Source organism: Moschus berezovskii, chromosome 15 (assembly GCF_049115385.1).
Source record: "Moschus berezovskii isolate FMDL1 chromosome 15, NW_MosBer_1.0, whole genome shotgun sequence".
Taxonomy (NCBI): Eukaryota; Metazoa; Chordata; class Mammalia; order Artiodactyla; family Moschidae; genus Moschus; species Moschus berezovskii.
This window is the reverse complement of record NC_142474.1, coordinates 23,176,099-23,188,381: the sequence shown is the minus strand read 5'-3', so window position 1 is coordinate 23,188,381 and position 12,283 is coordinate 23,176,099. Positions and strand designations below refer to the sequence as shown.

General features: G+C 52.4%; 1 protein-coding gene across 5 annotated transcripts in view; it reads left to right on the top strand.

Moving 5' to 3' along the window:
- Positions 1 to 12,283, top strand: part of HM13 (histocompatibility minor 13) — a 38,294-nt gene that overhangs the window by 23,161 nt on the left and 2,850 nt on the right. For all 5 annotated transcript variants that reach the window (XM_088843883.1, XM_088843884.1, XM_055434972.2 and 2 more), the window contains exons 8-11: positions 2,155 to 2,238; positions 5,171 to 5,207; positions 7,433 to 7,535; positions 11,625 to 11,710. In XM_088843883.1, the coding sequence (XP_088700009.1) occupies positions 2,155 to 2,238; positions 5,171 to 5,207; positions 7,433 to 7,535; positions 11,625 to 11,710 (310 nt within the window). The remainder of the gene's footprint in view (positions 1 to 2,154; positions 2,239 to 5,170; positions 5,208 to 7,432; positions 7,536 to 11,624; positions 11,711 to 12,283) is intronic.

The following is a 12,283-nucleotide window of genomic DNA, read 5'->3' as shown; positions in this document are numbered from 1 at the left end:
AAGCACGATGAGCTTGGAGTTTAAGCCTTAGACTAATCAAGAATCACTCCCTGGCATCGCAAGACCCAAAGAGGAGGACGGAATCCATCAGGCATGATGGAAAGAGGAAGGGGGATCCTGTTGAGCAGTCAGGGTAGAGCCGGCCCCGAGAGCCAAGCAACAGCTGCGCTCCTCATGGTCTGACTCCACAGCTGCACATGGGTCCTCTCCATGAACCAGAGAGAGGCTCATGGTCACACAACTGCTCCTAGATGCTGCGTAGGGTCGCGGCTCAGTGACCCTAGAGGAAAGTTCCTCCCACCTTTGGCTTGGATGAACCCATGGGGCCTCTCCAGGCCCAGGAACTAGGCTCTCCCACTGGGAGTGGTACAGAGGACAGGGTCACTGCCTTCTCCAGTGCTTGGGGGCAGTGTTTTGAGTTGGCAGCCTCCCAGAACCAAGGGTGTAAGGTGAGGGCAGTCGTGCAGAGCAAGAGAACAGATGCTGGCCAAGCCAGAAGAGCAACTATGCCTCACATGCTGTGATGGATGAACCCAGCCAACGGGTCAGGAAAGCTTTCCTGGGTCCCAAAGAATGAATATGTGTTTAGCAAGCATGAAGGGGCAATAGGGGCATTTGAAAGAGAACAGCTTCAGGCCAGGGCTGCAAGCAGAAGAATGCATGGAGGGAGCAGAGAGGGAGCATGGTGACTTTAGGGGAGCAGCAGGAAAGAGGCCAGATTCGAGGAAGCCGAGGATGGCATGTCAGGGAGCCCGGCTGCTGCCCAGTGGGCAGTGAATGAGCCATTGGAAGACTCTGGACAGGGAAATGATAGTCCCCTCTGGTTTCTGGTGTTTGGAATTGGGGTTTTTGTCTTGGGGAGAAAGCTTGTTGCCCTCTACTGCTAGGAGTAGTCTAGCAAAGTGGTTAAGTGGACAGTTAGTGAAATCAGAAAGCCTGGATTTGAATCCCAGATCTGGCTGTGTGGCCTAAGTGGAGAGACTTCACCTCTGTGGGCCCTGGTTTCCAGATCTGCCACTCAGGATTGAATGATAGCAGGTTTAGGAGGATCAGACAAGGAGAGCTGTAAACCACTGTGACTGTGTATTAAAGGCAGGAAAAAGTGGACAGGGAAGGACCTCTGTATGATTCATTAGGGAAGCACAATCTTGGCCCAGAACCCACCCGTCTTACCTGTTTATATGCCATTGGCCAGAGCTGGATCACATGACCACCCCTAGCTGAAGGGAAGTCAGGAATTCGGAGACCAGATTGTCCTGACTGTCTTAGCCTTATGCCACTCTTGATTCATTACCTGGGAGGGCAGCCTAACACAGAAGCAGGACTGGGTTAGTAAAGACGTAACAGTTAAAGTTAACAGTGTGTTCAAATAACCAAATCTTCACCACAACGCTATGGGGTTAGTTCGGTTGTTATACCCATTTTACAGGTGAGACAATTAAGGCCCAGAGTAGTTAAGTAAACTGTGCAAAGTCACATAGCAGAGCCAGGATTCAGACCCACACAGTCTGACCCTGAAGCCCACACATAACTGGTGAACTTCTGCTCCAAGGCTGTCTGGATGAAATCCAGTTACAGCTGCCCCTTGCCATAACTGGACATAAAGGGAGGCATTTTTCTCAATCTGTATTTATCCAAACAAGTTGGTCAGCAGGATTTCTGAGTAAGGGGCTATAAGCAAGGGATTTGTAGGTATGTAGCCTCCTCATCATCAACAGATACAGAAAGCCCATAGCCCAGGCTCTTCCTTCAGTATGAGGGTCTGTCCACGTGTCCTGTGGTGAGCTGGAAAGCCTATTAGATGCCAGCACCATGTGGGCTCTTCCATCTTTTATATGCTAGGCTTTGGGGTCAATCCCATTTAACCAAAGGGTTCTGGCCATTAAAAGGCATTGAAATTGTATGACATGGGAGTTACAGCTCAGTAAAGGCATTAAACCTTTAGCCTAGATGATTCTAGATTCTTCCTGCTCTAACTAGCTGTGATTTCAGATGGACACACCGCCCTTCAGCCCATCAGCATCCTCTTGACTCCCCATTCCCGTCCTCCCACCCAGCAATGCAAGTGTGTAAGTTCCATACACCAGAGGTGGAGGCTAGGAGTGCATGAGCTGGGCTCTCACCAACTCCTCACATCCCTGCCTCCCCCTCCAGTGGTGTTTCCCCAGGACCTGCTGGAGAAGGGTCTGGAAGCGGACAACTTTGCCATGCTGGGACTCGGAGACATCGTCATTCCAGGTAACGGGGCCAGGGTAGGGGCCAAAGTACAGGGGGTGGAGGGGGATTCCATGGAGGAGTCGTCCTGTGAAACACAGCCTCACTCACCAGGAGAGGGAAGAAGGAAGGATTAGGCTGTGTGATTCCCCCATCACCACCTGCCCAGGGTTTGGTGAAGGGGGTCCACCTCAGCACACATGGAGCACTGGTGTGGGCTGGAGCTCAGAGGGACGGTGGTGAGCAAGACTGCCCTCATGGAGCTTCTGGCTGGGTGAACAGACGTTACTCAAGAGCTGCAGAGATAAATGTATATGACAGACTGAAATACAAGCACATTCAATGGCAGTCTTAAAGGAATCTGACCTCCTCACACTTGCACGTACACACACCCTTCCCAGTGTCTACAGGTGACACAGGTGTGCCAGAACTGCCACAGTCTCCTTGGCCCCCTCTCCCCGGTGCTGGGAGGACACCAGGGAGAGCGTGCACTGTGTGTGGACACGGGGCACACAGCTGTGCTCCTGTGTCTGCAGCTTCAGCAGAGGGACCAGTGGCCTGCACCTGCTTGACCACATGACCTGGCCTCTGAGTCCATTAAATGCGTGTGGGTGCTAGTCAGCACACCTGTGGATATGGGCACAGGCACCCCTGTGTATGGGCCCGAGCATGGGCACACATCCTGGGGGCCTGCAGCCCAAACTGTCAGTCCAGAAACTCTGGGCAAAGCTGAGCTGCCTCTCTCAGGGCAGCTGAAATGGCTGAGACTTGGATGCTGTGTGCCTGCAAGACCTAGGCCCGGTGACAGGGGTGCTGCACACCCAAAGGGCATTCTTATTCCCTAGTCACAGAGACTCGGAGTCAGAGGGTTAGAAGCACCTCTGGTATTTGCTTAAAAGAAGAAAGCTTGGAACAAATGAAAAGCCAGTTTGTTTTCCAGTATAGGAAGCAATAGCCATCCTGCTAGTGAGCGGGAGTCTACAGGCATTTCTGTGTGACACTTTCCTTTTGTGATACGTATGGTGCTGAAGCAGAGGCTTTCTCTTTCGTAGCAGTGAGCAGACTGAGGCTCAGAAGTGAAGGGACTTAACATAAATCCACACACTAGCCAGCAAGAGGGCCAGGACTCGGACCAGGTCTATCTGACTGCAAAGAAAGATGATATTGTCAACACTGCTTTTATGACAGTAACAGCAATAGTAAGATCATAATCCCGGAGCCATCATTTGTCAAGCACCTGTTGTTTGCCAAGCAGTATGCTCAACGTTTTTTTATATATTATCTTTGCTACCTTTAGCAGACCAATGAGGCAGAGAGTTTTTCCATTTTGCTGATGAAGAAACTAAGGTTAAGAGAGACTTGCCTAAGGGGTCATGGTCTTGAATCCAGGTGTTCCCATAGCTTGTGGTGCTGGGAGGCAGGGAAGAAGTCCCATCAGGGATGAAGAAATGCATTTGGTTCGCCCTGCAGAGCAAGGTCTGTTCCAGGCACCCCAGACTTCCCCAGGTGTCCTTGTTGGGTGGTTCTGGGCTCCAGGCCTGCACAGGACATCTCTGCATATCCACAAATCTCTGTATGTATCAGAAGTCTTCCAACAGTCACAGTCGGTAATGAGTTACTGCATCCTCACAGAGCCTCAGGGATAATCTTGAAGGAAGAATAGGTTGCGGGGTGTTATTTTAAGGATCAAATGCAATGTTATGAGTAGAAGCTCTTGGGAGCTCTGACCCGTGGATTAGTTGAAGAGCAGTTGTACAATTCAGTTGCCAGGGGCCACTGAATTCCTAGTTTTGTTTCCAGAAAGGCAGCATTTGTCTGTTCTCACCACCCACCAGCTCCCAACTGCAGAGTCTTCACTGGGGACTAAATCATTTTCTTCTTTGAAATGAATCACATGTTGCCAGTCAGTGCTTCTCATTAGCACAAAACGTTTGGTTCCTAAGAGCTTGCTCTCAGCCAAACGAGGTTCAGCCCTGCTGTGTCTGAGCCCAAAGACAAGTCAGGGATAGACACAGGGATGGCTGTGTGTGTGCAACATACAGAGGCTGGACTGGGTGGCTGTGTCTCAGGGACTCAGGTTTCTGGGGATGACTAGGCCAGATTTCAAAGTGCAAATAGGAGTGGAGTGGGTGGACAGAGTTCACCGTCCCTACCTGAGCTCCTGCAGAGCCTCCCAGTGTCTGCTTCTGCGCTCTCCCACCAACCAAACAACTGCCACAGGGGTCTTTTTCAAAATCTTTTATGTTGTTCTCCCACTTAGAACACTTCCAGGAGTGTCCCCTTACTCCTAGAATAAAGACCCAACTCTCTCCCCACCACGGGGCCCTGCAGGGCAGATCCGGCCCCCAGCATCTCCTACTCTGGGCTGCAGCCTGCGCTGCCACACCTCCTGAGCCCTGTTTCCTCGAGACCTTTGCACATCCTCTTCCCTCTCCCTGGAAAGTGTCACTTCCTCAAAAAAGCCCTCTTTCCTCCCCACCCACCACCCCCATCCCTGGGACTCATCCCATGATAGACCTTCCCATGACACAGGAGCACCCTTTCACAGTTAGAGTCCCACACTGATCTTTGTTAATATTTGATCAGCATGCCCCGCCCCCAGGTTTTGCTTCCCACTGTATTGCCTGGAGCACCTAGTGTTTAGGCATCCTGTAAATGTTCGGTTGCGCCCAAGGTGGTACAGCAAATGGTGCTGTGAGGTGCTGGTCAGTGTAGTCCAGGCCAAAGCAGTCTACCTGGAACAGTTCTGCCACTTAGTCCCTCTTCCAGTGAGTGTCTCCCACTGTTCCAGGTGGACTGAAGGTAGAGAAACAGGGTTTCTGCTGGCAGTTGGCAGTCTCAGCCACACCTTGTGCGCTGATGATTGCTCTGTGGCTGAGAACGGCAGGCTGGGGACCCAGTTGTCAGTTGTATGCCTCTTCCCTGTCTCCATCTAACCCTGGTTTTCTCCCCGCAGGAATCTTCATTGCCTTGCTGCTGCGTTTCGACATCAGGTAAGCCACTTAGGAACCCTAGTCCTCAGGTTCCACAAGTGAGGCTCTCCCGCACCCAGGCAGGAGGTTCTCTGGGGTTCCTCAGTTTGGAGGAGCCCAAAGAGGGTAACTCAGGTCACAGACCCTCCACCCAACAGCAGCCAGGACAATTCTGATTTTATCTGCATTGTACATTCTGAGGTTCAGAGTGCCCAGAGAGCCTGGAGAGGGTGGAGAAGGTGTGACTCATAGGCTGAGATGGAATCCCAGAAGGTCCTGGTGGCACCCATAGTGCTTTCTCACTGAGTGGTTTTGGCAAGGAAACAGACCTTTCCAGGCAAGGTTTCTCATCCTGAAGTTAGTGGTCGCTCCTGCCTGGGGCTGATGGGGACAGTGTGGAGGGAGTGCTGAGACCAGCTGGCCTCAGTGGCTCCCAGGGCATCCAGCAGCAGGTGCAGTCCTCATTGCCACCAACGTTTATCAGCCATGGGTCAGGTTACCATATCCCAGCTGCTCTCGCTGCTGCCCACCCTCTCCTTACTCAGAAATTCTTCAGTCCCTGTAGAAAGTGAGCCCAAGGCAGCGGGAAGGGGCCAAGCTGAGCCACCGCTTGAAACTCAGCAAAGGCCTCACCTTCTCAGGTGGGTGAACGCACCTGGGCGAAGCTGGGCCTGCCGCCAGCAGGTGGCGCTCAGTCCTCCTGGAGGAGGGCTTTCTGCATGGATACGCTTAATTTTGAGCTGGTTATGGACTATTTCTTAATCTCCTTATGTCCAGTAGTTGCAAAAACAGTAATAATGTTGAAAGTGGTAGTGAGAAACCCATTGCCAGCATCGTGGAAATCCAGGCTGCATGCAGAACTGAACTTTTCCCCTGCTCACGTCGCTCTGGGTTGTTTGGGTAGGGCCACTATGGAGCCTTTGGAAGAGACCTGGCCAGTCTCTTAAGTAGAAACACATCTGTGCTGGCTGCTCTACTGCTAGGTTTTCAGAGGTCATACAAAGAGAAACCTGTAGGAGTCTCCAGGCCATTTGCTGGAGAACCAGGTTCAGCTGGCAGCAGCCTCCGAGGAAGAATCCTTGTCCTGCAGGTCCTTGGGAGCTTGTTCCAGAATCTGTGCATCGTTCCCAAAGGGAGTCTCTTGCACTCCGGGCTGCACAGCAGGACTGTTCTCAGTGGACTGCGGCTCCCAGCTCAGAAGCTGCCAGAGCAAAGGGAAGGGAGTTGGTCCCCCTTCATTCCACAGATGTTGCTGGACACACACAAAGGTCCTGAGCTAGCTTTGTGAAAGGGCATCAAGTGATGGCAATGCCAGGATGGTTGCGGATCAGCTCTTCCAAAGCTGATCTTAGGTGAATTGCCCAGGAAGCCACTGGCATTTTATCCTTGTGATCAGCATCCTTTTAGTATCCATGATGGGTTACTGAACTGTTAGCTCCACTGCACTTAAAAGTAAGAACTTAGCTTTACAATTTCTGTATCTGTGTTCCCCAAAACATGAGCCCCAAACCATCAAGGACCTACTCTTTAGCACAAGGAACTGTACTTAATACTTTGTAATCACCTATAAGGGAAGAGAATCTGAAGAATATATGTATATCTGAATCACAGTGTTATACGCCTGACACTAACATGATACTATAAATCAACTACACATTTTTAAAAAGCCAAAAATACAGTTATAAAATATAAAACACACATACAAGTGCCAAAATGCAGATCCCCGTACCTATTAGATCAGACTCCCTGGGAACTAGGCCTAGCACTCTTCTTTTTTGGGTTTTTTTCTGACCACGCTGCTCAGCTTGTGGAATCTCAGCTCCCTGACCAGGGGTTGAACCCAGGAGATCGCATTGAAAGCCTGGAATCCTAACCACTAGGCTGCCAGGGAACTCCCACACAGTTCGATATTTTTTAACATGCTGTCCGGGTGATTTTTATGCTGACCTGAGCTTCATAGCCACTGTTCTCGGTTATAGCATTTGATTTCAGCAACCATTGGGGAGATGGTGCGTGGCATTCCCATTTTGCAGATGATTAAACTGAGGCTGAGAGAAGGAAAGTGATTAGTCCAAAGACGCTTAGATGAGGCAGAACCAGAGTGCACGCCCATCTCCACACCCCCCAGCCCATAACCTCAGCCCGACACAGCTTCCGGGGTCTCCCCAGCTCCTCCCCTAAGAGGGCGTGTGGCCCTGCAGTGCTTGTGTCTCACCTTCCTCCTCTCTCCCACGCCGTCGCTGAAGCTTGAAGAAGAACACCCACACCTACTTCTACACCAGCTTTGCAGCCTACATCTTCGGCCTGGGCCTTACCATTTTCATCATGCACATCTTCAAGCATGCCCAGGTGAGCATGACTGTCCTCGGTGTACAGGGCGTGCTTTCACTGCAGGTGACCGGGACTCCCGTGTCACACGTGCAGGTGACCCGGTGGTGCAGAGCAGGCGTGTCTGTGATTCTCCTGGGCTTTCGCCTGTAGTCGCTGTCAGATGACAGCCCAGCTCAGGTAGCACATGCGCGCCGGTGCTGAGAAGCGGGGAGGAAGGATGCCGGCCGAGCCTGTGGCCATCAGGGAAGGCAAAGCCTTTCTCAGGGCCCTCTCGGCAGACTTTGGCCCACATCTCCTGGGCCAGATCAGCGTTGCGTGGCCCCAGCTGTGAGTCTTCAGCCTCAGTAGTGGTGGCAGACAGAAAAAGGGAATCGGGTGGGTGTTTGTTGTGGTTTCAGCCCATTGCCTGCCCCCCAGGCAAGTGATAGGATGTCAGGATCTCCCTCCCATCACTCCCCAAGCCAGCCAGGCTCTGCCTTCTCCTAGGTGGGTGCTGAGCTGCCAAGTGGACCAGACTGGGAGCTGTCAGTGTGGCCTGGAGAGGAGGAGTCGGGGAGGGGAAAGCCAGCAGACAGGGTTGCTCTCTGCTGGAAATCAGAGCACTTCCTTTGTGCCAGGCTCTGCTCAGTGCTTCACGAGGGTTCTGTGAACAGATGAGCTGCAGTTCAGGTGCTCTGTGGAAAGTGTGGTGGAGCCAGGATTCAAACCTGTGTCACGTGAAGACCAAGCCCAGGTTATAAACCCCCAGCCATGGGAAAGGCCCTGCGGAGTGGAGTCTTAAGAGAGCCCTGGTGGGAATCCAGGTTCTACTGTCTGAAGTTACACTTAGGATTCCTCATTGACTCATGAAAACGGAAAATGAGGATAAATAATAGTAGCCACCTTGGAGCTGTTTGAGGGTGAAATGAGTTAATGTAAGTAAAGTGCTCAGATCCACATCTGACCCAATTGGTATTGCTGTGCTCCCTCCATCCTCCCCCCTCCTCCCTTTCTCCCTTCCCTGGGCACCAGCCACAGAGAAGCCACCTTTGAGTTAATCACAAAAGCTGCTGACCCAGTTAGTCTGTTAGTTCGCCAGGCACTGTGCTAAACCCTTTTGCTCATTAACTCGTTGAGTCCTTACAGACACTGAAATTGATACTAATACTATACAGAAAGTTTAAGGTCCTTATTGGTAGAGAAACCAAGAACCAGTGAGGAAGCCCTTCTCATTCACATCTGCTCCAGATGACCTCAGGAGCTGTGCACGCTGAGAGGGACATGCACTTGGCAAGGAAGGCGCAGAGTACTTGGGCCTCCACTTGGGACGTGTCTTCTCCAGCTGTCAGCCCCAGCAGATTCCGAGCCCAGAACTATCCCCTAGGTGGCCACCAGGTGGCAGGCTTGCCTTCTGCCTTAGACTCAGAGAAGGCTCCATTGGGAGCTCTCACACTGGCTGGGGGCAGAGGTGGGAGAGGTGGTCCTCTACATGAGAGAAAAAGAGTCTTCCCTGCGTGACACAGCAAGTCAAGCTGGGCCCTGGCTGGAGACCTAGACTCCTGACCACAAGCCGACCCTACTGCCTAGCAGCAGCCCACCTATTCCCTGATCATCTACATGGGCATCTCCCCGAAAATCTTTGAGGTGGGATCTGGACACAAGGGGAACCTGTTCTTTGAGCTTCTCCTCCCTTGCCAAGGCATAGGCAGTCTCTATGCCAGCAATTCCCTAGGGAGGGGGTCACCTCGGCCTATGTGTTTTTTAACCTCTATCAAAAATGTACTCCAAGCCAGGACTAGCAACCTCCAAGAAATGTCCTTAATGATGATCAGGTGCCCTCACTGTACAGACAGAGAGGGAAGCCCAGATAGGAAAATGGCCTATCTGTGATCACAGAACAAAGCCGAGGCCCGATGGAGACCCAGGAGTCCTGACCCCCAGCTCACTGCCCCAAGCTGTACATCCCATCCACTCCTTAGCACTGACTTTCTTTGGAGAGGTTCCCTGGTGCCTTGAGAGGAAAGAAAAGAATAGGTTTGTATCCCTCTGATACTAAGCAAACACTTCTTCCCAAAGGAGCACCTCAATTGCTGTTGGCTCTTAAGTGAGGCAGACCTTGGTGGGGCCAAACATCTACCCACCTTCCTCCCAGGGAGCCCTCTATTTTGTCCAGCCTGGCCTTGATGAAGAAAAGACACTAGACTTAGTGACAGAGAAATCCTTGTCTGTATCCTGACCAACTGTGTGATTTAGGGCAGATCCTTTTTCTTCCTCTGATCCTCAATTTCGTCATCTCTTAAGTGTTCTACTTTTCAGAAATTAAATTTTATTAAGTTTGTATTTGTTTTATTTCATTAATTTTTGCTTTGCCTTCATTCTTTTTCTCCTGCTTTGGGGCTTCCTGATTTGAAAACTTACATTGTTTATTTCTAGTCTTTCTCATAAATGCACTTAGAGTTATAAACTTTTCCCTGAGTACTGTTTTGGCTGCCCGTCTTGAGTTTTGATGCAGGCTTTTGTCGTGATTTCTGTCGTTGCTGGCCCAAAGCTGATCTCATAGCAAAGACTTGATGCAGGGGAAGAAGCTCAGCTGCCTGAGTTTGAATCCCAACTCAGCCACTACACACCCTGTGTGACTGCAGGCAGGTCATTTCCCTCTGTCTGAACCTCAGTAGCATCATCTATAAAACTCAAATCCAAATGCTCAGGGTGTAATTAGGTTCAAGGATAATCTGTGTGAAGTGGGGTAGTTCACAGCCCATCCATGGCAGGAGTCCGAAAATGGTCTGATGGTCAACCTCCGGGGACTGTGGAGCCCTGTCCTCTAGCCAGGGGCTGACTTGGCTTTAGGAACAAGGCTTGGCTTTAGGAATGATGTCTCCTTCACCCTCACCCAAGTCATCTCCAGGACACTCTCTGAATTTTGTGAGGGAGCCGTTGGCTTAGTATTTACCAGGCCCTCTTGCGAGTACTAGGAAGACCGCAGTGAACAAGACAGGTGTGGAGCCTGCCCTCGCAGAGTTAACAGCCTAACAGGAGAGAATCTCCAGCCTGTAACAGCCCAGGGATGTTTAATTCCAAGTTGCTGGAGAATGCCTTGAAAAATTGCAGGGGGCCCTGAGAGTGTGCAGCAAGAGGGCCTGACTCAATGCGAGCGAAGGCTTCCCCACAGAAGTGACTGCTGAGCTGAAGTCTGAAGGAGAAGGAAAGTAGGCACAGATGGGAAGAGCATCCTAGAAACGGCTGTGCCGAGATCCTGTGGCTGCAGGTGATGAAGAGGACCGAAACGAGACCAACGTGGCCAGAGCAGGGCAGGGCGGGTGAGGTTGGAGAGGGAAGCAGGGGTCACATCTCCTGAGGACGTCAGGCCACTGGGAGCAGTAGGGGCCGCGGAGAGCTGAGCAGTAGCGTGAGGTCCAGCTTTCAGACACTGTGAGCAGAAGAATGGCTTTGGAGTCTGGGGGTACGCGAGTTCAACCCCCAGTTTACCACTTAGGCTCTCCAAGGCCTGAGCTGCCCGCTCCCCGCTCCCAAAGCATGAGCCTCCTGCTTGTACACGAGGAGGAGGGTCGTAGGGGTATGGAGGTGGACTGAAGTACTCGCCAGAGCCTGTGTTCAGGGCACAGAGTAGGTTCTCCGGCTGGTGTAATTGTCCTGTCCTCCAAACCCAGCTCACCAGCAGTCTCCTCACAGGCTCTGGGCCCTGACCAGCTGGGTGACCTTGATCCCAGGCCACAGCAGGTGCTCCATCCATAGCAGCTATGTCATCATCATTGTCATTATAACAGCATCTCCTGGAGCATCGTTAAAAGTGCAGACTTCGAGCCCCAGACCTAGGCAGTCAGGGTCTCTGGGAGTAGGACCAACTCACCAGGAACCTGGTGTCCTGGGCAGTTGGGATGTTGCCAGCCAGACTCCAGGGCGCCCTGAAAGCCCTGCGTACTTGAGTTTCTTTGGGCTTCTTGCTTCTTCTCCCAGGGAAGTCAGGAGCCCTAGTGCAGGCACAGCCACTGACTTGCTTTGTGAACCTGTCCTTCAGTCACACCCAGAAGAGAGTTGGGGTGATGGGCCCGGCCCTGAGCGGATGCCCTGCCCAGCATCGCCTCACCAGCCTTTGTCCTCTCACAGCCTGCCCTCCTGTACCTGGTCCCTGCATGTATTGGCTTTCCTGTCCTGGTGGCACTGGCCAAGGGAGAAGTGACCGAAATGTTCAGGTAAGAGGGGATGGGGAGCAGAGGCCTGCCTATCACTGCAGGCAGCTGGCAGAGCCTGTGGAGGCTGTGGGCGCATGCCTCCAGGGGAACCCTGTTCATGCTACCAGCCTGGCCCTTTGCATCAGCACATGGGTGCCAGGCCCATGGGCCCCAGCAGAACCCTTCTGTGGGCAAGTAGCCAGGGGCAGGAACAGCCTTGGGGCTTTCGAGGCAGCCCCCACACCAGATGCCAGCTGAGTCATGAAAGGGGACTGGCTGGTGTAGACTCCCCACCCCAGTCTGCCCCACTGTTGGGAGCCCTGGGTTCCCATCCCAACCCTGCTGCCATATGACTCAGGCAGGTCTTGCCCCGCCCCCGGCCTCAGTGTCCACACACGAGTGATCCAGGGGACTCTGGTGTGATGGAAATGCTCGATTAGAACTCGAGCGTCAGTCTACATCCAGCTGCCGCTGTGGCTGTGACCCAGAGCCGGCTGCTTTCTCTCTGTCTTAGTCACACACATACCCCTTCTCTGGCCGTCCGCACACCTGCCACACCCGTGATCAGCCCCACCCTGACCCCCAGGCCTGCGT